At 41.1% G+C, this 21,303-nt stretch overlaps 1 protein-coding gene across 3 annotated transcripts in view; it reads right to left on the minus strand.

The window, feature by feature from the left end:
- LOC149320001 (cytoplasmic dynein 2 heavy chain 1-like) overlaps window positions 1-21,303 on the minus strand; it is a 261,670-nt gene that overhangs the window by 182,201 nt on the left and 58,166 nt on the right. For all 3 annotated transcript variants that reach the window (XM_089512748.1, XM_089512747.1, XM_089512749.1), the window contains exons 37-46: window positions 18,595-18,794; window positions 17,478-17,742; window positions 16,459-16,666; window positions 15,499-15,628; window positions 12,459-12,614; window positions 10,151-10,410; window positions 8,528-8,774; window positions 3,256-3,407; window positions 2,757-2,901; window positions 476-578 (exon numbers count right to left, since the gene is read on the minus strand). In XM_089512748.1, coding sequence (XP_089368874.1) covers window positions 476-578; window positions 2,757-2,901; window positions 3,256-3,407; window positions 8,528-8,774; window positions 10,151-10,410; window positions 12,459-12,614; window positions 15,499-15,628; window positions 16,459-16,666; window positions 17,478-17,742; window positions 18,595-18,794 — 1,866 coding nt within the window. The remainder of the gene's footprint in view (window positions 1-475; window positions 579-2,756; window positions 2,902-3,255; window positions 3,408-8,527; window positions 8,775-10,150; window positions 10,411-12,458; window positions 12,615-15,498; window positions 15,629-16,458; window positions 16,667-17,477; window positions 17,743-18,594; window positions 18,795-21,303) is intronic.

The following is a 21,303-nucleotide window of genomic DNA, read 5'->3' on the forward strand; positions in this document are numbered from 1 at the left end:
GCCTATTACAGTGCGTCCACGTTATACGTGGGCGCGCTATATGCAGATTTAAGCCTACATGGTAAAGCCGCATGGGAGCACGCGGGGTGTTGCGTCCCATTCAGATGAAGGGGGCGTGCGCCCATGGCGTAAGGCCATGCCGCCACACCACCACGCACACAAGCCTCATTCACTTGAATGGGACTCAAACGTAGGTGGAATTTGCCTTACGTAGGGGGGGTGGTCTGGAACGGATCCCCGTGTAAGGTGAGGTTCCACTGTATTACCAGGTTTGCAGTTTCCTGGAATTTGCGACAAACCAGCAGCAAATGGCTTGAGGATCAGCACTAGCCCACAAACCACCACTTTGATTACTACTACAGAACTGGCTACAGAGTCTGTAGAAGCAGCTCAGTAACAGGAATTTGTAGTAGCAGGGTGAGCAGGAAGGAATACCGAGATGATCTGACATGCAGAATAAGCCAGTGTTACTCACCTCCCGTTAAATCATATCTGAACAAGCCTAGAACCCACTGAGTAAGAATGCAGGGCGTAAAGAGGTAGTGACTGTGGTCATCAACTGTGAACTTGGCACGAATCTGGAAATATAGATAATGTCAACATGTACTACATTTTTAATCAAGCTTTTCATTTCAACAATATACAATTGGTTCTCTTCTTCTGCTGGCTTGCCATCTGCAGACTAGAGCATTCACAGACAGTCCCACTCTGTTCCAATGGTGGCATGTACATGTGCCTGCGCCAATGCTGTTGCACTGCCATTAGAAGCAATGGTACTTGAGGTTCTGTGGATTTTGCTATCCATGGGGGGAGAGGTGCAGAATGGAATCCCCATGGCTACAAAGAGACAACTGTATTGTTGAATTTTTCTACAAGACGAAAGTGTGAAAACTTACACATGAAGTAATGCTTTGTATGTTTACACAGAACTAAATATTACAGAAAAGTTAAGGAAAGTTATTCAATCTTGGAATAGTCTCAGGGATCATATCCATCTTTGGCATGACCAAATAAAAAGTGGGCAGGGAAAATTGGTTCTTACCTATCTAAGAGTACTGATATGAAACAAGAATAAAGTACAGTACTGCATATCTGCCCAGGAATAAATATGACCTCCTATAATATGATCTCAATTACTAAACCTCTGCATTTCAATACAAAAAGACAAAGTGCACAACTCCTCACAAGTAAACAAGATAAGCCTCTGTGAGTGGAACAGACAGGAGGAAAAGGCATCTGCAATACGTATTTTCCCAAAGCAGCTCAAAAACCCACTGTCCACACCGGTTACTCCCAAGGCGACCCAAATGCGCACAGCCCAACCACAAAATGTCAGAGCATTTGTATGCCCAGTAAAACACTGGCAAAGCACAATCATTGAGAGCCTCCCTGCATGCCCCTTTCACCCCATGTCCCCTCTTGGACTATCTGATCTGTGTATATTGTGATAACATCCATTGGAGGTGTCACACTTTCATTTTTTATTTTTATTTTTTTGCATTGCCGCCCCAACCACTTAGGTACGCCAGCTCTGTCCTTTTTAAATGCACACCTGCAACGGTGTGTTTATATGCAGCTTTAGGGTGAGAGTTAGGATGGATAGCTCCTTCAGAACCACTCTCATGTCAGGGTGTTTATAAGCAAGGTTGAAGGTGCACATTTTCCATGCTAAGTCAGAATATCCTGGTTACTTTTTGCTCCAGTTTTTAGTCCGGAAGTGCAATTTCAATCTGGTTTCCACCCGCTTTGGAGGTATGTGTCATTTAAATGACCCGCCTTCAAATCAGATGGAAACCACTTTATTTGGCCCATGCGTTTTAGCCCTGCATGTTTAATTTGAAATAAGTGGAAGAAGACACTGTAGGGCAAGCCTGAAAAGTAAGACTGCATCACTCCGAACCTTACTTCCCAAACCCTGCTACCTCACTCCCGCAGTGAGAAGTTCTCCTTTCCAAACATGCTGACAGATTTTCTGAACTATGCTATACTACTCTGCTTATAGTTTGAGTAGAGCATCAGAAAAACATGTTTTCTCAGATCAGTGCAGAAGAGTAATTGACAACAATGAGGCTTTCTAATGGTCTTGATTGACAATAGATTCAAGAAAAACAAAAGTACATTCTTAAACATTGCATAACAGAACTGGGGTAATTTTCTGCTATAAGGAATGATGATGTCCCCTGATAGGCATGGCTTTAAAAGGGGATTAGAAAAATTCATCTATGATAGTATAATAGAACCCCTATGTTCAGAACATTTGGCTTCACAGTAGCTAGTGAAGTTAACAGTAGGAGAAGACTGTATTTCTATTTGCCTTCTCCTCTTCATGAATACTTTTATACAATAGTTGTGTCCATTCTTTTCCCCCCAAAAAAAATTAAAAGAAAAAGAACCAACGTCTTAGTTTCTATGTACTTGCAAGATCAGAAGCCCATTTCCTACTATCACTCAAACAGAACAGTCATCAGTAATGAGGAATGCAACACAGGGATGGGAAACATAAATGCTGCAGTAACAACACTGTATCTTAGATCAGTGCTAATTATGCTATTTCATGTTGGAGACCGGAAATGTTTCTTTTTCCAGCATGCCAGGGATTGGCACCATATTTGTGTTCATTGGCTTCATTTGCTTCTTTCTTTCTTTGAAATTCCAAGAAACAGCAGCCAATGGCTTGGGACTGACACTGGTCCATGGAACACCACTTTGAGTAGCAGTGTCTTAGATCATATGAACCCAAATTAAATCATGTATACCTGTTCATATACTTGAACCATAGATCCTGCCAACTGGTGTATTTTTGCTAAGGCTCCCCAAGCAGGATGATTCTTTAGGTTCTTGTGCAGAACAGGTTCTAAGTATGCACTGTAAATTGTCTGCAGTTGATCTCTCTCTGGATAGCTAGAAGATGGAAGTATTTTTAAAAATCAGTTATTCTTTTAGTCATTTAAAATTTGTAACATTTACTTACACAAATAAGCAGCACTATCTGAGTTGAACAGAGTAAAACTGAAACAAAGTTTGGCTTATATGTAGATTTTCATCTCAAGGATTGCTCCAGCACTTACTTTAAGAATATCAACATTTGTAAGATTATTCCCTTGATTTTTTATTCTGTACTGTAAACAAACAGTATTTGCATAACAAATGTGTATTTTAGCTGTGCCTATTTTAACTTTTATAAACTACCTTGATGCCTAAGGCTGAGAAAAAGTATAAAAGTATAGGAATAAGAACGATCAAGAAGATACTTACTCAATTGCACAAAGACGGACAATAGAGGTGAACCTGGAAGTGAGTTTATGCTTTCCTAAAGTTCCTCCAGCAGACATAGAAGCCACAATCTGGATGTTTTCTAATCCAACCCATTCAAGATTTTCATCATAAAATCCCTGATATGTAAGCACCTGGTAAGGGTGAGATAAAATGGATAAAAGAAGCCTATTAAAAAACAAGTTAGTTATTTGGCATTCGTTAAGAGCCATCATTTAAATCATCCCTGCCATTGAGTATGTTATTTTTTGGTGGCTCCGGAGATGTTAAGACTTCAAATCCCATCAGCTTCAGCCAGTATAACCTATAGGATAGATAGGAGTTTTAGTACAACACATGGACGGTCACAGATTTCCCACTTTTGCTATATGTTAAATGAAAAGCATATTAATTAAGTACAAAAATATCAGCCTGTATAAGAAGACCCAAACTTTGAATTATGCAAACAAAACCTAATAGAATTAATAAAATTAATACATCTGTGACTTATGAAAGCTTATACTTCTTATATAATGAACATGGGTTTTCTTCCTGTATTGCCCACTCCAAACAGGAATCTCATTATGTATGCAATTTTTATTCACTTATTCCTCTATTGGAAAGATGTGGTCATGCTCAAACAATCTGCCCTTATGCTCAGTGAACCTTGGAAATAAATTTACTTTATAGAAAGTATTGTCTGTTTTCTTGGGTTTTTTTCTAACTGAATGTTTATTTGCATAGAAGAAATCAGAGGTCTCGCTCCCAAGAGCCATTGTGTTGTCTGTACAAATCAGAAGGTTCCAGATTAACTTTTTGAATGTTCTCAAGGTAAAACAAACTGCTGTTAGCTCTACCTAGTATATGTCTTATAATGTCACTGTAGACATCCATGTCTGCTCCACCAGGGCTAGCCTGAAGAAGAAGAGCCTCCCTCCAGTCAGTCTGCCTTGGTCCAGGCCTCAGAGGGAGAGAATAACCACTAGACCCGATCCCCTTTCCACCACCATTCCCTTCTCCTCTAAGGGCAGGGAACCATCTAATTAAAAATAATAATTGTAAGCCACTCTGATAGCCTTTAGGCTGAAAGGCCAGGTGTAAATACCATAAATAAATAAATAAATAAATAAAATCACCTCTTAACCTTCCCTTCTCCAGGCTAAACATCCCCAGCTCCCTAAGTTGTTCCTCATAGGGCATGGTTTCCAGATCCTTCACCATTTTAGCCGCCCTCCTTTGGACACACTCCAGTTTTTCAACATCCTTTTTAAATTGTGGTGTCCAGAACTGGACACAATATTCCAGGTGGGGTCTGACTAGAGCAGAATAGAGTGGAACTATTACTTCCCTGGATCTAGACACTATACTTTTATTGATAAAGCCTGAAATTGCATTGGCCTTTTTAGCTGCCGCATCACACCGTTGACTCATGTTCAATTTGTGGTCTACTTGGACTCCCAGATCCCTTTCACACATAGTTTCATTCAGCCAGGTGTCCCCCATCCTATATCTGTGCATTTCATTTTTCCACCCAAAGTGTAGTACCTTACATTTCTCTGTGTTGAAATTCATTTTGTTAGCCTTGGCCCAGCTTTCCAATCTATCAAGGTCATTTTGAATCTTGATCCTGTCCTCTGGGGTATTAGCTACTCCTCCTAATTTGGTGTCATCTGCAAATTTGATAAGTATACCCCCAATTCTTTAATCCAAGTCATTGATAAAGATGTTGAATAGCACTGGGCCCAGGACAGAGCCCTGTGGGACCCCAATGGTCACTTCTCTCCAGGATGAAAAGGAGCCATTGTTGAGCACCGTTTGGGTTCAGCCAATCAAACAATTACAAATCCATTTAGCAGTAAATGTATTTTCTGGTGTGTAAGACTACTTTTTAATCCATGAAAATCTCAAAAGTTGGGGTCGTCTTATAGGGCAGGTGCTAAAACTTCAGAGCCGGACTGGAGAATCTGCGGTCGCCGTATATGGTGGGGGGAACTCAAAAATGGCTGCGGGGTATGGGAAAAAGAGCTGTGTTTGCACTACCGCTCTGATAGTTTTCGAGACAAGGAGGGCTGGGCAGGCAGGGAGAGCTGACCAATCCAAGCAGGCTTTGTATACAACAAGTTTTCCTGCTAAGTACCTGCATGTCATAAGCATTTGAATTAAAATTACCATACTGAAATCAAATCTGATGTGTTTAAAAATTTTATTTGGTATGCGTTGGAAGAGGGGTAGTCTTATACGGTGAGTATATCCCAAACTCTATAGTTTAACTGGAAAAGTTGGGAGTCATCTTATACACCCAGTCATCTTATACACCAGAAAATACGGTACCTTGTCTAGCCCACATTTTACCAGCTTGTTTGCAGGAATGTCATGGGGAACCTTGTCAAAGGCCTTACTGAAATCAAGATATACTATATCCACAGCATTCCCTTCATCTACCAAGCTGGTAATTTTATCAAAGAAAGAGATTAGATTTGTCTGGCATGACTTCTTTCTCTGAAACTCGTGTTGACTTTTTGTGATCATGAATCTGTTCTAGAATCTTTCCTGGTATTGATGTCAGACTAACTGGACGATAATTGTTGGGATCCTCTTTTTTCCCCTTTTTGAAGATGGGGACAACGTTTGCCCTCCTCGTCTGCTGGGATTTCTCCTGTTCTCCAGGAGTTCTCAAAGATTATTGCCAATGGCTCCGATATTACATTAGCCAGCTCTTTTAATACTCTTGGGTGTGGTTCATCAGGTCCTGGAGATTTATATTCATTTAGATTAACCAGGTATTCCTGTACTGTCTCTTTACTTATTCTGTGCTGAAATTCCCCTATTCTGTCCTCTGCTCCATTATCCTCAGGTTGAGCACCCTTTTCCTTTTCTGAGAAGACTGAGGCAAAGAAGGTGTTGAGTAATTCTGCCTTTTCTCTGTCCCCTGTTAGCATTATGCCATCTTTTCCATGCAGTGGCCATGCCATTTCCTTCTTCTTCCTTTTGCTGCAGACATACCCAAAAAAAGCCCTTTTTGTTGTTCTTAACCTCTCTAGCAAGCCTGAGTTCGTTCTGCACTTTAGCTTTTCTGACTTTACCCCTACATGTGCTCACTATTTGTTTGAATTCCTCTTTTGTGATTTCCCCATTTTTCCATTTCTTATACATATTCCATTTAAAACTTAGCTGAGTTGAAAGTTCTTTAGTCATCCATCCTGGTTTCTTGAGGCATCTCCCATTTTTCTTCCTCAATGGAACTGATTGAAATTGTGTCTTCAGTATCTCCCCTTTGAGAAATTCCCATCCATCTTAAACTCCCTTCTCTTTTAATATTCCTGACCATGGGATTATCCCCAGTATTTCTCTAAGTTTACTAAAATCAGCTTTCCTAAAGTCTAGAATGCATGTCTGACTATGCCTGGCTTCTCTTTTCCATTGTATAACAAACTCCAGGAGTACATGATCACTCTCATCTAAGGATCCCACCACTTGCACCCCATTAACTAAGTCATCCCTGTTGGTTAGGATCAGATCCAAAATAGCTGATCCCTTTGTTGCCTCTTCACATTTTGGACAATGAAATTGTCTCCAACGCAAGTGAGGAATTTGCTAGACCTTGAGATTTTGGCTGAGTTTGATTTCCAGCAAATATCAGGATAGTTGAACTCACCCATCACTACTACATCTCTCTTTTCTGAATGTGTGTTCATCTGTTCTAGAAAAACATCATCCAGTTCCTCAGTCTGACTTGGGGATCTGTAATAGACTCCCACAATAACATCCCTGTTGTTTCCCTCCCCTTTAATTTTTATCCAGATGCTCTCCACATGGTTTTCAGGATTGAGTTCCTGGATCTCTTCAGTGGTGTAAATGTCCCTGAAATATAAGGCTATTCCTCCTCCTTTCCTGTTTGGCCTGTTTCTCTTTAAAAGGTTATACCCCTGTATTTCTACATTGCAATCATGAGACTCATCCCACCAGGTTTAAGAGTCAAAAGAGTGAGGTTAAGGAGGGAGGAATTGGTATTTAAAACAGTTGTTTATAAAATTGTGTCAGGAGCGACATCATACATCTTGCCTGCCATCAGTTTAAGTGTTAATCTAGAATGGAGCAGTCACATTGAGGGTTGTTAAGTGGGATTAATGTGTTATGCCATACTGGAGGAAAATGATGAGAAATTGCTATGAAAAGATCTGAGCATCCCCAATGGTCGTGCATGCACACTGGGCTGGCATTAGGGAGAACGGGACTTGATGTCCTGCAGTTTTTAGTATCCACAGGGGAAGAGTGTCCAGAACAGATCCCCTGCAGATACTGAGGTTCTACTATATAAATGTTATAGTATAAGGTACTCAGAAGTACCTTATACTAGTTGTGCTAACTGTTCCACTAGCAGTTGTGCAACTGCTAACAAAAAAAAAAACACATTAGAAATGTCAGAAAACTATCGCTTATACTTTCCTTACTAAGTTAGTTCCAGCATCAACCACAAATGCTTAACACCTGAAAGGCATTAATACAAAGTTCATGTGTATTTGCATACCACTAATACAAAGTTCAGTCTTGATTATATATGTGCCATTTTTTACAGTAATCCAAAATTCTATTATAAACATGGTGGCTATATTTAAATTATTTAAATTATTTAAATCCTTTCTCACCAATTCTTAATATGCAAAATTTATTATGGATCCAATGTTGATGTGAGCTACATCTGCAGCACACAAATAATACATCACTTTAATTGCTATGGCTCACGGCTATAGAATCCTGGGATTTGTAGTTTGTTTTGGCACCACAGCCCTCTGACAGAGAAGACTAAATATCTCATTTAACTTACAAATCCCAGAATTCCATAGCACTGAGCCATGGCAGTGAAAGTGGTGTCAAACGAGATTATTTCTGCAGTGCAGATACAGCCCTGGTCTGTAATTTGCAATATTTGGCAGAGAGTAACGTAAAGCAGAGCAGGAATTAATAAATTATAATGAGTTGAATTATCCCTCCCCATAAGAAACAGGTAAGAACAAACATGAAAGCTCCTCCTTCTGAATGAGGCTTCAACTGACAGGCATACGTATAGATCTGGAGAAAGTATATGTTTTTAAAAAATTAAGGAAAAGTAAAGATTTTCAAGAATCTTAATGTTGCCTAAAATACTATAGTTCAATTTTATCAAGACCTTTTTATGACACAAAATGGAGATAACCAGTAAGAAGTGGGGGAAATTCTTGTTATTCTATGATTCTGAAAGAATCTGTTATGAAATGCAAGACCAAATTCTATTCACCTGCTGAAGGAAAGCCACAAGTGTGCTAGTTCCCCATTTATCAGGCTTGGGTAAATTGATATCCTTTAGGTATAAAACTAGCCTTTCACAATCCTTTGGCCTATACACTCGCCCCATATTGGTGCTGATCACTAAGCAGGTTTGGCTTAATTTTTGCAGAAGATGTCGGGATGTTGTCTGTGCACTGCAGTGAACCGTGGCAATCTGAGTTGACCGAAGCTGGGAAAAGGCATAACGGAGTAGCATTCTAAACAAAACAAAACAAAAGGTATGCACTTAAAATTTTATATAGCAGTTTAAAGAAAAACACATGCAGTCTGTTACAGCCATTGAGATGAAAATTTGTGTGCTGCTGCTGCTATTATTACTGTAGTTATCATCATCATCATCATTTACATCTCACCTTTCTGCCAATAATGGGACTCAAAGAAGCATACAACATACTAGAATAAATAAAATACTTTAGAACAGTGGTTCTCAACCTTCCTAATGCCCGACCCTTTAATACAGTTCCTCATGTGGTGACCCCCAACCATAAAATTGCAGTGTCTCGATGTGTTTTCTGATAGTCTTAGGCTACCCCTGTGAAAGGGGTCTCAACCCACAGGTTGAGAACCACTGCTCTAGAAAGTACACAAGTTTTCTTCAACAATATGAATCAAAAAGGGCACCATTAACATACCACAGTGTAAGCCTGAGGGCATGGAACCGTCTAATTAAAAAGATTGTATGTACAGCGCTGTGTAAATTTACAGTGCTTTATAAATAAAGTTTAATAATAATAATAAATAATAAAACTAATGGTGACATAGTCATATATACAATCACATCAAGATTGTGGGGGTTTGTTGGTAGTGTTTTGCCAATGCTGATATGCATTTCAGCAAGACAGAAAGGTAAAAAAAGAGTAAATTAACCAGAAGATTCATATTAAATTTAGGGATTTTCTAAATTAATGTATATACTCGACTATAAATCAATCTCATGTCTAAGCTGAGGGCATGTCTTGGGGCCAAAATTATGAATTTGATATGAATCATAGATAAGTCATGGGTAAAACTTAAGGATCTAAAGGATGAAGCAAAGGAAAACAATGCCAAAGAAATTACAAAATTCCAGCAGGTATAACTGTGCTCACACTGAAGCTTGGATGTGTAAGAGAGTAGAGGAGAGTCAGTGTTTTTGGGACAGATTGCACTCTTGTCTTTCACCAGGGGCTGGTGAGAGTTAATGAGAGTTAAATACAGCAGTTACATTGACCCATGGACATGTCAACTCAGGTTTTTTGGGTCAATTATTTGATTAAAATTTCTAAAGTATACACAGTAACCTGAAATTCAGAAGGAATGGAGCACAGAACAGTGAACTATTTGGAGATCATTCAAATGAGATTGGGTGGTAATCTTTAGGGAGTGCTTTAACTGAATATTACTGCATGGTGGAGGTTTTGGATTAGAAGGCCTTCAAAGTCCCTTCCAAAGGAACTGGACCAGGAAAAATGACTTTCTCTATAACCATGGTATCTTAGGCAACGGAAACAAACCTACATAGAAACCTGTGTTTCAGCTAAGACATAATCTAATACATTTGTATCACAGTTGGAATGAAAATGAAAGTTCTTACCCTTTTCCACATCCTTCAGGCCCAACAAGAAGAAATGGCTGCTTACTATCAAAGCCTAGCCATGGTTTAAAGTAATCTAAACCTCTTTGCATATCAGGTGTTTGGATGACTGGAAGAGTCTGAACGTTGCTGAAATCATCAGCAGTCAAGTTTTCAGGCTTTTTTAGTAAGTATGACACCAGACGTTGAGTATCATGATCAAAATAGGTGTCCAGTGGTTTATTGGGATTTGGTGGAGACTCTCGTGCCCAAGTAAAAACCTTATTTAAAAACAAACAAACATCAAATTTAAAACATATTTAGGGCATGCAAATATGCATAACTCTACTTTCTGAAAACTAGACCAAGTGTACTTAAGTCTAGCTCTATGGAAATCAATGCAACTAAACATAGTAATGACTACTAACTTATATACTGATTTCAATAAAAATAAAGTATCAGTACAGTAGGTCCTTGGTATCTGCTGGGATTTGGTTCCAGGACTTCCATAGGTACCAAAATCTGAGGAAACCCAGGCGTGTTACAGACCGCCCCTTTGAGGCGGCCTGTAGGCGCTGCTTTCCCTGGTGTGTCGGGGCCTCAGCTGCCAGACCGGCAGCCTCCGAGGCCCCAATCCGTTGCTTTGCAGGCTGTGGGGAAGCGGCAAAAGGCCGCTTCCCCGCAGCCTGGAAAGGGGTGTCCTTGGGGCTTCAAGCCCCAAGGACACCCCGCGGTGGCGGGGAGGAGGAGAAAGGGGCCGCTTGGCCCCTTTCTCCCTTGTGTCGCTGGGCGCAGCCATCTAAAGGCTGTGCCCAGCAACGCAAACCAGGATGGAGCTCCGAAACGGAGCTCCTTCTTGCTCCGTGGAAAGGGCGCACTAAGCGCCCTGGCGCGGAGCAATGACGTCACAGCCGCGCTGCCCCGTATAGAGGCGGCGCGGTCGTGACGTCGTCATGGCGGCCCCCATGTGGAAGGGGCGCCGCCATTTTGTACAGACTCAGTCCGTACTAGGGTTAAGGGCGTCTGGAAGTGACGCCCCTTTTTAACCCTAGTACGGACTGAGTCCGTACTTAAAGGCCCATCTGTAACGGGCCTCAAGTTCCACTAAATATAATGGCATAGCAAAATGATGTCTCTTATATAAAAAGGCTTTTTGGAATATCTAGATATAGAGATAGACATAGTTATAGATATATTCAAGCTAAAGAATCCATGATACAAAGGGCTGACTATATTTAATTTGGATCCAACCAACCATTTTTTGCAAAAAAAGGAAACAAAATCCTAATATTAATATTGACAGTATTTGGAAAGACAGCCACACCAATGATGACAGTTTCTTCTGCCGGGTTTGTAATTACCTGTCTGTAATTTCTCATCCTTATATCTGAATTTTATAATAAAATATTTTTGCTTAGAAAAAAACTTGTATACCTGTACACCTTTTTCTACTTGGGCATACAGGTCCTACGCAAATGAATGGCTTTTTGCATGCACTAACTACATCTTTCTTCTAGTTATGTAAGAGTTTAAAAAGCAAATTCCATCTACATAATGCAAATTAAGAAGTGTATTAACACTAGGATCACAGATAAGACAACATATACCATATAAGTCAGTCTGCTCTTTTTCCATACTAATTACACAGGCCTGCAATGGGGGAAAAACTTTTTTTTCAATATTGTAGTTATTTTTAAAGGTTTTTTTTGAGAATTGAATCCAAAAAACACAATTGACATGTCATACCACACACAGTTCTTTCACAAATTCAGGATTTTTCATTAAGTCAGATGTTCCTCAACCTTCATTAAGTGCAGACACTGATGTTCCAGTGCAGGGGTTTTTTTGTGTGCTTTTGAATTGATTTTTGTTTTTCATACAAATAAATTAAAATATTTTTAGTCTATCAAGGAGACTTCAAACTATTTCTTACTTGCTGGAAGATAATTATTTGCAGGATCATTTGATTCAAACATATTACAACACAGAAATGTCAATTCAAGTTGTGAAAAAACTATACATGATCGAACAAATCTGAGGTCAGTTTTGGATTTAGAAAATCAAATTCCTATAAAACTAGCACAGATATACTTTTAAAGTTTTTTATGAACCTCCATTTTGTAAGCCTGTGCTATTAGTCACATAAAAAGTTCTGTGGCAAATGATACCTGGATTGCAACATTAGAGGTGTTTTTTCACTTATTATTTTTTTTATCAATCTTTGCCTAAAATATTTCTCAGTACATATCTGTGATTCTAATTTTTTTTTTTAAAGAAAACTCTCCTGAAACTGCTAATAGCTTGAACAATTCCTGTCATAAACAAGGACCTCTTTTGTAAACTCCTGACGTGATTTCATGTTGAGATTTCCACCGAGCCCTCTTATCAGGCTGATTATAAACTGCCCACGTTCACTGCACCCGTGGAGATGAGATAACCCATTCATCACTGTTCCAATCAAACTTGTTTCTATCACGTAGTCATTCTGTAAAATAGAGAATGCAGTAAGGAAGCCATAAAATAGATTCCCATAACATTACCAAGCACTAAGTCTTATATAAAAATGCTGGCAAATACTAACAGAAATGTGAGGATAAAGAGTGACAGTATTCAAAGTAGATATAAAGCCTTAAATAGCTATGATGACAGTCTTTGCTCTGACCTGGATGTTGTAGTTGACTCAGGTCCAAGGGATTTAATCTTGATGCCTGTTTGTCCTGTATTAATGGATGAGTTTCAATTTGTGCAGCCTGAGAATGTGGACAGAATCCTTGGAGAAGTGAGGGCCAGCACATGTATATTGGATCCTTGTCCTTCCTGGCTTCTGAAAGCAGCAAGAGGGCGACTGGCCGAGTGGGCAGAGTGAGTGGTGAATGCTTTGCTGCAGCAAGGCAGATTTCTCTCCTGCCTAAATAAGGCTGTGGTGAGGCCATTGCTGAAAAAGATCTCCGTGGATCCCATCATTCCGGATAACTATCAGCCAGTCTCTAGTATTCCATTCTTGGCCATGATTCTGGAGTGAGTGGTGGCCTCCCAGCTCCAGGGGTTTTTGGATTAAACAGATTATCTAGATCAGGGGTAGGCAACCTTTTTAAGCCGGGGGCCGGGTTGCTGTCCCTCAGACAACTGGGGGGCCGAAGCGGGGGGAGCTTCCACCCTCCAGGGGCGGAGCCCCATGCCAGGGGCGGAGCTTCCACCCTCCAGGGGGCAGGGCTTTCTCTGCTCCCTTTCTCAACCTCCAGCTGTCTGAGAGACAGCTAGAAGGGGGGTTGGGAGAGGGGGTGACAGGCGCGCGCCTGTCTTCCTGACCTTCCTTGGCCCCCAGCTGCCTCTCAGAGACAGCTGGGGACCAGTAAGGGCCTGTGAGGGCAGGAGCAACAGGTGCGCGGCCCCTGCTCCTTTCCTTGGGGCTTTGCCAGGCCTGAGGTGTCCTCTGAAGGACACCGTGGGGAGGAGGAGGCATGTGCCCGCCCTCTCCTCCTCGGTTCCTTCCTTTGGCCAAACGGGTTCCAAGGGGCCCTTTCGGCCGAAGGGGAGGGAGGCCGAAGGGAAGGGCTTGGCACCCTTCCCAGGCTCTTCCCTTCGGCCGAAAGGGCTCCAAGGGGCCCTTTTGGCCGAAGGGGAGGGAGGCCGAAGGGAAGGGCTTGGCACCCTTCCCAGGCCCTTCCCTTCGGCTCTTCCCTTCGGCCGAAAGGGCTCCAAGGGGCCCTTTTGGCCGAAGGGGAGGGAGGCCGAAGGGAAGGGCTTGGGCAGCCATCCCAGGCCCTCCCTTCGGCTCTTCCCTTCACCCGAAGGGAAGGGCGGCCATCAGAGCCCTGTTGGAGGGCCCCAGCGACCGCAACGGGCCTCCTAGAGGCCTGCTGCAGCTGCCGGAGCCCGGTTGGAGGGGGGGAGCCCTGTTGAAGGAGGACCCCCATCCCCTTCCTTCCCTCCCCGCGGCTGTCTGGCAGCCACGGGAAGGGAAGGAAGGACGAGGAGGACCCCAGCCCCAGGAGGAGAAACACCTCCTATTTACCCCTGCACACGGCCCTGCAGGTGCGCGCAGGGCTACAGGAAGCCGCCAGCGGGCGGCGTCAGCACACAGTGCATGCTGCTGCCGCCGCCCCGGCCTCTGCGTGTTCCTCCTCCACCTCCTCGACCATGGAGGCCGTCTGCAGCCCGCCCTCCTCGGTGCCCTCCCTGCCGCAGCCGCGGCGGTACCGCCTGGTGTCGGTGGCAATCAGCGGCAGGACCGGGCTGGGGCCGGTCCTGCCGCCTCTCCGGGCCGGATCCAGCCCGCGGGTTGCCGACCCCTGATCTAGATCCATTTCAATCTGGCTTCAGACCTGGCTAAGGGAAGGAGACAACTTTGGTCACGTTGGTGAATGACCTACGCAGGGAGCTGGACAGGGGGAGTGTGTCCCTGTTGGTCCTGTTGGATCTCTCAGCAAAGTTCGATACCATCAACCATAGTATTTTTCTGGGCCACCTCTCTGAGATGAGTCTTGGGGGTAATGTTATGCAGTGCTTCCAGTCTTTCTAGGAGGGGCATACTCGAAAGGTGGTGTTGGGGGACTCCTGTTTGATCGCCTAGCCATTGGGACTGTGGGGTCCCTCTGGGTTCTGTCCTGTCCCCCATGTTAATCAACATCTACATGAAACTGCTGAGAGAGGTCCTCCGGAATTTTATGGTGAGATGTCACCAGTATGCGGATGGCACTCAGCTCTATCTCTCCTTTCCATCTAATTCCAAGGAAGCTGTCTCTTTACTGAACCAGTGTCCACTGACAGTAATAGACTGGATGAGGGCAAACAAATTGAAATTTAATCCAGACAAGACAGAGGTGCTCCTGGTCAGTCGTAAGGCAGATCAGAGAAAAGGGACCTTGCCTGTGCTGGATGGGGTTACTCTCCCCCTGAAATCTCAGGCTCATAGTTTGGGTGTCCTCCTGGACTCCACTCTGACCTTGGATGCCCAGATCTCAGCAGAGGCCAGGAGTACATTTGCACAGTTAAAACTACTGTACCAACTGCACCCATTCCTTGAGACGTCAGACCTGGCTATGGTGACACGTGCCTTGATTACATCCCGTTTAGACTACTATAACACACTCTACGTGGGGCTACCTTTAGAAACTGTTCAGAAACTTCAGCGGGTTCAAAATGCTGCAGCCAGAATGCTAACTAGAGCCAGTTACAGGGAGCATAAAACTCCTGTATTAAAACACCTTCACTAGCTACCCGTTCATTTCCAGGCACAATTCAAAGTACTGGTCCTGACCTATAAAGCCCTACATGGCTTAGGTTCAGAATATTTGAGAGACCATATCTCCCCATACAAACCAGCTAGAGACCTATGATTTTCCGGGGAAGGCTTAAAACGTGCTGACCTGTTTTAGGACCCAATTTAAAGCTTTCTCAAAATAATCTCCAATCCAGTTTTCAAGATTCTGCTTGCATTCTTCAGGTTGGTTTCTAAGCCAAGATTTTATCAGGGAATTCAGATCAGTATCTTCATCACTAGAAGGAGAAAACAAAACAAAACAAAAATATATTTTCAATATCTGTTTTGAATAAAAACATGAAGTTCAAGGGAACACTTAATAAACTAAATCCTATGCATGCTTACTTGAAAGCGTGTTCAACATGTTTTACCTTTCAAGAAATATGTCTCAATATTGCATTGAATAAAAGCAAAATTATATATTTGTCCCTTCCTACCTCCAGTGCTCCCCTGTCATGTCAGCATTTAAAAAGTTACAGATTTTGGAGCATTTTAGATTTTGGATAAGGGAGATTCAACCTGTACTTTACATACTCTTATGAGTCCTATATTTTTATGAATGTGTTTTAATGATTTTAAAGTTATGTATTTTAATTGTGGGTTTATGTGGTTTTAATTGTGTTTTGTATTTTAACATGTTATACCCCACCTCGAGTCTTGAGGAGAGGTGGGTAAGAAATAAGTTTTTTGTTGTTGTTGTTGTTGTTGTTACCAATTGGTTGACATTCTTAAGGTTGTTAAAAAGTAGGGGAATTTCCCTCCAGTTGCGTTCAGTCACCCTTCTTCCTGTTTTAAGGAAATCAGTAAAGATAGGCTATGAGTTCTGCATTTGTTGTGGGGACTATCAAAAGAACATTTGTACAAGATTTTTTAACCCGCCAAAAATATTATTTTCCAATGAAAGCAGAAAGCAAGTGAAAGCAATGAAAGCAGGTAAAATAAAGTGGCTTGTTATTGTTGTTACTGCAATTAAACCTAAACAAAATTTGAACTTAGCATGCATGATACTATAAAGAGCTGTAGCTTACACGTTTCTATAATCTTTACATATGAAATGTAAAATTACCTTAGAAAAATCATTCCCATTCGAGATATTGTGGCAGGAGAAGCACAACTCAAGTCATGTGTTTCAAAGACAAAATTAACATTTGGACCAAACTGAATTCTCTCACCACTGGGCATAGTGAGTAGACGGTTGTCATCAAGGACAGAATTCAAAGATTCAATCCATTCAGGGTCTATGTCACCATCACAGATTATCCATGAAGTAACATCTGTTCACAAACAATAACAAAACATTATTTCTCATATAGTAGCTGCTTTTCTGTAGTAATACAAATTAGATTTAGTTGGTTCAGTCTTGGATGGAAACATCTGTTTCTCATAAGTCTAAAGTGCAAAACAAAGAAAAGATGAAAATAAAAACTGGCTGGGAAGGGAGAAAAGTCAACATAAGAAACAGAAAATGGAATTTGGAATCCTTCCCTGATCTGCTGGCACAAACAATTCAACCATTGGTTGTGGATTGCTCCTTCAGCCATCCAGAGACTGCAATTAATTCTTATTATAACAATAATAATTTCTTGTTTTATTTACGAAGTTATTACTTTTTCCCACCTTCTTGTTTCTCTGTTCAGTAATGATACTGTTTGTGGCCTTACTGTGACAAGCTTTCTCTAGAACAGTGGTTCTCAACCTTCCTAATGCCACGGCCCTTTAATACAGTTCTTCATGTTGTAGTGACCCCCAACCATAAAAAGATTTCCTAAGACCATCGGAAATATGTGTTTTCCGATGGTGTTAGATGACTCCTTTGAAAGGGTCATTTGACCTCCAAAGGGGTCACGACCCACAGGTTGAGAACCGCCGCTCTAGAAGCTTATCATGATCATAAAGAACAAAGTATAGTCTTATTACTACAAACCAGCATGGCATCTCTTACATACTGTAACCCTGAGAGCACAGTTTTATGCATTCATAAATGGGAATAGGAACTATTGAACACAATGGAATTTGCTTCTGTTTAAACATGTATAGTTTCAAAAAGAAGGTCTTATTTCAGAAATGTCTAATTCATATGCATACCTGGAGGTTCCCGTACTACTTGCCGGGCACTGTTTGTAAGCACACCATCTGACCACTCTCTGGTGTCCATGTCAATATGGCCTAGCAACTGACGACGAGGCATAGCTTTGGGGTTCATGGTATATTGTTTCACTACTTTGCCAACTTTTCCAAGTGCAGCTCTTAACATATGCCAGAGTGTTGATTTACCTGCACCACTTGGGCCTACAATTACTACTCCCATTCTCTGACGTAGTTGCTCATACAGTTCCAAAACCTTCTTAATCTTGAAGAAAATAAAAAAATACAAAAACAGTTACATGTGTAGGCTATTTCTCTCACCTTATTAAGCACAGGTAAAATAAGTTTTCAAATTACTGTTACAAGAGTTGTTGTTGTTGTTGTTGTTGTTGTTGTTGTTGTGTTCCTTCAAAATATTTCTGACATGATGTTTTATCACGGGGTTTTCTTGGTAGAATTTGTTCAGAATGGTTACTGCCTTTCCCTTCCTGTGAGAGCTGAATGGCGGTTCAAACCCTAGTCTCCCACTGTCCTAGTCAAACACTCTAACTACTACATCATCCTGACTCTCACATCATTACGAGGAAAGAATAAGAAAGTCTTTTTTTTAACAATCTGTGTCTGACAAGCATAATTCTACTCATAAGCCACCCACGCTATAAATGAGCCTTTAATTAGTCTATCTCTTATTTTACTATTTTGCAAAGATAAATGTGAGCTTAATCAAAGAGATTTCCTAAGGTGTAAAAGTGAGTCAGATTTCAGTATTTGTCTTTGCTCATGTTACTTTTTCATAAATTCATGTGTATGATCATATCCTTCAGGAACAATCACCTGAATCTTATTCATAGTCCTAATTAGACTAATTACTAACAAAATAGTAACCAGAAAAAAAATTAAGTTACATTTCTTGCTAAAAAATACATACATGAAATCAACGGAATATCTGCATATGTTGATTCACTATTTAACAACTCTTTCAAAGGGTGTGCTTTAGTTGGGACTAACCATTAAGATTCAGGCCAGGGTAATTTTCTTATACACTTTTGTAACCAAAACAGATTTTCCTGAGGTACCTATAATGAAAAGATTGACCATGGTTGCACTTAGTATTTACCTGTGTAGGTATGATTTCCAAATTAGCCTCCTCAAAAGCTTCTTGTAAAGCATAGTTTAACTCAGCATAATCTACATCCTTAAAATCAATACCAGGGAAGACATCTTTTGCCAGTGCATCAAATCGTGCACAATCTGCAAAGGTCAATTTTGACATGGTATTAAGTCGCAAAGCTTGAACCACGATATGGCTTTCATTAACTACAGGGGAGAACAGAAATTGTAAAAATTAATTTAGGTTGTCTTGAACCTGAAATGTAAACACATCAATTATCAAAAATCACAGACCCAACATTTCAAATGAAATGAAAATATGGCAATGGATAAGAAGCAAATGCAGAGAAAAAAACCCTCTCATTCTCAGGATGGCATGGAGGATCAATCCACCATGACTGAGACTTACTCAAGTCTCAATTATGGGTGGGAACTACATCTCACTATCACTGACTGCAGCACAGTTCTAACTAACGCTGCCTGTGCTAATTTATATTTATCTCACTTTTAGAGCCTGATAAAGGTTGATGGCTCCAACCAACCTGCAGCTTCAAATATGTCTTCCAACAGGCTGTATTGGTTGCCACTGACCTTGTGGAATGAGGACACACATTACTCAGCCTTGGCTTCTTTTCCCAATCATAACATTAGAAAATACAGGACCGCAACTATCTGTCAATCAACATCTTGGATGTCTTCTCACATACGGCCTTTGGGTTACATGAGACAAATAACTGTGTGTCTAAACTGAGCTGTTCTCTTAAGATAAGTCTTTACTAGTCTCATCCAAAGTATACATTCATCATTCCTCTGGATGCTTTGGATTTGAACAAACGGTAGGCAGATACAGTACATCTGGAATACCCATCCATACTGGACGTTTTTACAAAAAAGTAGGATCACTGCCTCTTTAGTCTTTGTCTCCTGTTTCTTTGCTATCCCCATTCTGGTAATTTCTTTCAACCTTACCCTAATCTCCTCTGTGTCACTCTCATTTGAGGAAATAAATAATTTTCTCAAATCCTCTTTTCTTTCCTCCTCAGAAACAGGAGGATTTGCTGCCATCTGAGTGGAAGTTTGTTTGTTTTTTTACTTTTTTCTGTACCATCAAGGAATTAAATACATTCATCAGTTTTAATTTATCGTCCTCATTTCCTTTCATCTCCATTCTACTTCTAATCTATTACTGCCCACTGTTTTTGAAATATATTGCCTAAATTTGCTCTAGAAGGGGAAAAGTATGTCCAATTGATACAGCAGGATAGAAAAAAATGTTGGAGAAGGGCAGGCGCTAAACATTCGTAACCGAAAAGAGTTGTGAGTGCCTGCCAGTCTGGTTAGTACACAGGGGACAACCCAATCAGGCTGGATTGTTCCTCTGTACCATCCCAAGAATGAAATCATAATTGGCATGGTCACAACATGAATCCTTAGGCCCAAAATGATAAAATGATAAAATAGCTAAGACATTGAAGCCCCGTGAAAGTAAAAAAACTACAAATAAAAAAATACCGGTTTGGGGTTGTTGTTGTTTTTTGTTTTGATTTGTTTTTTGAGAGAACACCTCTCTAGGAATCTCTAGGTCCTCCAGTGTAACACTGTGGTCAACATTTGACATTGACCATAGAACTGTACTGAAGGGCCTACAAATGCATAGAAATATATTCTCCCTAGGAATCTCTAGGTCCTCCAGTAAGATGTCTGGTGATCCTTGAAAATAGAGTCATGCTGGAGGACCCAGAGATTCCTAGAGAGAACATACAGTCGACTTTTCTTATGCACTGATTTTTTTATACATGGATTCAAGCATCCACAGTTTGAAAATATTTTTTAAAAGTATAAATTTCAAATATCAAACCTTGATTTTCCATTTTTTATAAGGAACACCATTTTGCTATGTCATTATATTTAATGGGACTTGGGCATACACGGATTTTGTTATACACGGGGGATCTTGGAACCAAACCCCAGCGTATAACAAGGGTCCACTGTATTAACAAATCCATGAATAAATAAAGCTGCAAAAGTCAAAGCTGCAAATGTAGAGGGACAACTGTAATGGGACATGAATATCCACAGATTTTGGTATCCACAGGGGGTTCTGGAACCAAACTTCAGTGAAGACCACTGTACTGTCAATATGTTCAACAGAACAAAAATATTAACGTAAACCTGAAAAGCTATTGCCTACCAAGCAAAATGCTATCTACCAGCCATGTCTGAAAGACCATCAGAGATTCAATAAACACCTTCTTTTTGCTGCTTCCATAAAATTGTGAAAGATAAGAGGACCCCAACTATTTCAGATGATATGCTGTTCTGAAAAGGCAGCATCCAATTTGAAACAACTAAAACCATGAGAACTGAGAATGAGAATAGTGGGGTTATTCAACAGATGATTCAAGTACAGAAATAGCCTCTTGCTGAGTAGATCAAGTGTTTGTTAGAGATCATTTTAAGGGAGTTGTCTCTAATGTGACACAAGAACTCTGCACCCAGCTCCAAATCAGGGAAGAAGGTGACTGGGAGGGTGACTGGGAGGTAGACTGAGAAGTGGAAGCAGTGGCAGTCAGGAGGCTGAGGGAGGGAAGGAGCTTGGTTTACATAGCTTGGTAGTAAGGTGGGGGAATTGTAGGGCCAAAGTGATAAAGGGATAAAGAGTTATGGGCTACAGTATAGGCTTGGAAAGGAGACACAGGGCAAGGAGGAGGAGGAG

The sequence above is a fragment of the Sceloporus occidentalis genome, unplaced genomic scaffold (assembly GCF_023333645.1).
Source record: "Sceloporus occidentalis isolate IW3139 unplaced genomic scaffold, rSceOcc1.0.p SCAF_2, whole genome shotgun sequence".
NCBI lineage: Eukaryota > Metazoa > Chordata > Lepidosauria > Squamata > Phrynosomatidae > Sceloporus > Sceloporus occidentalis.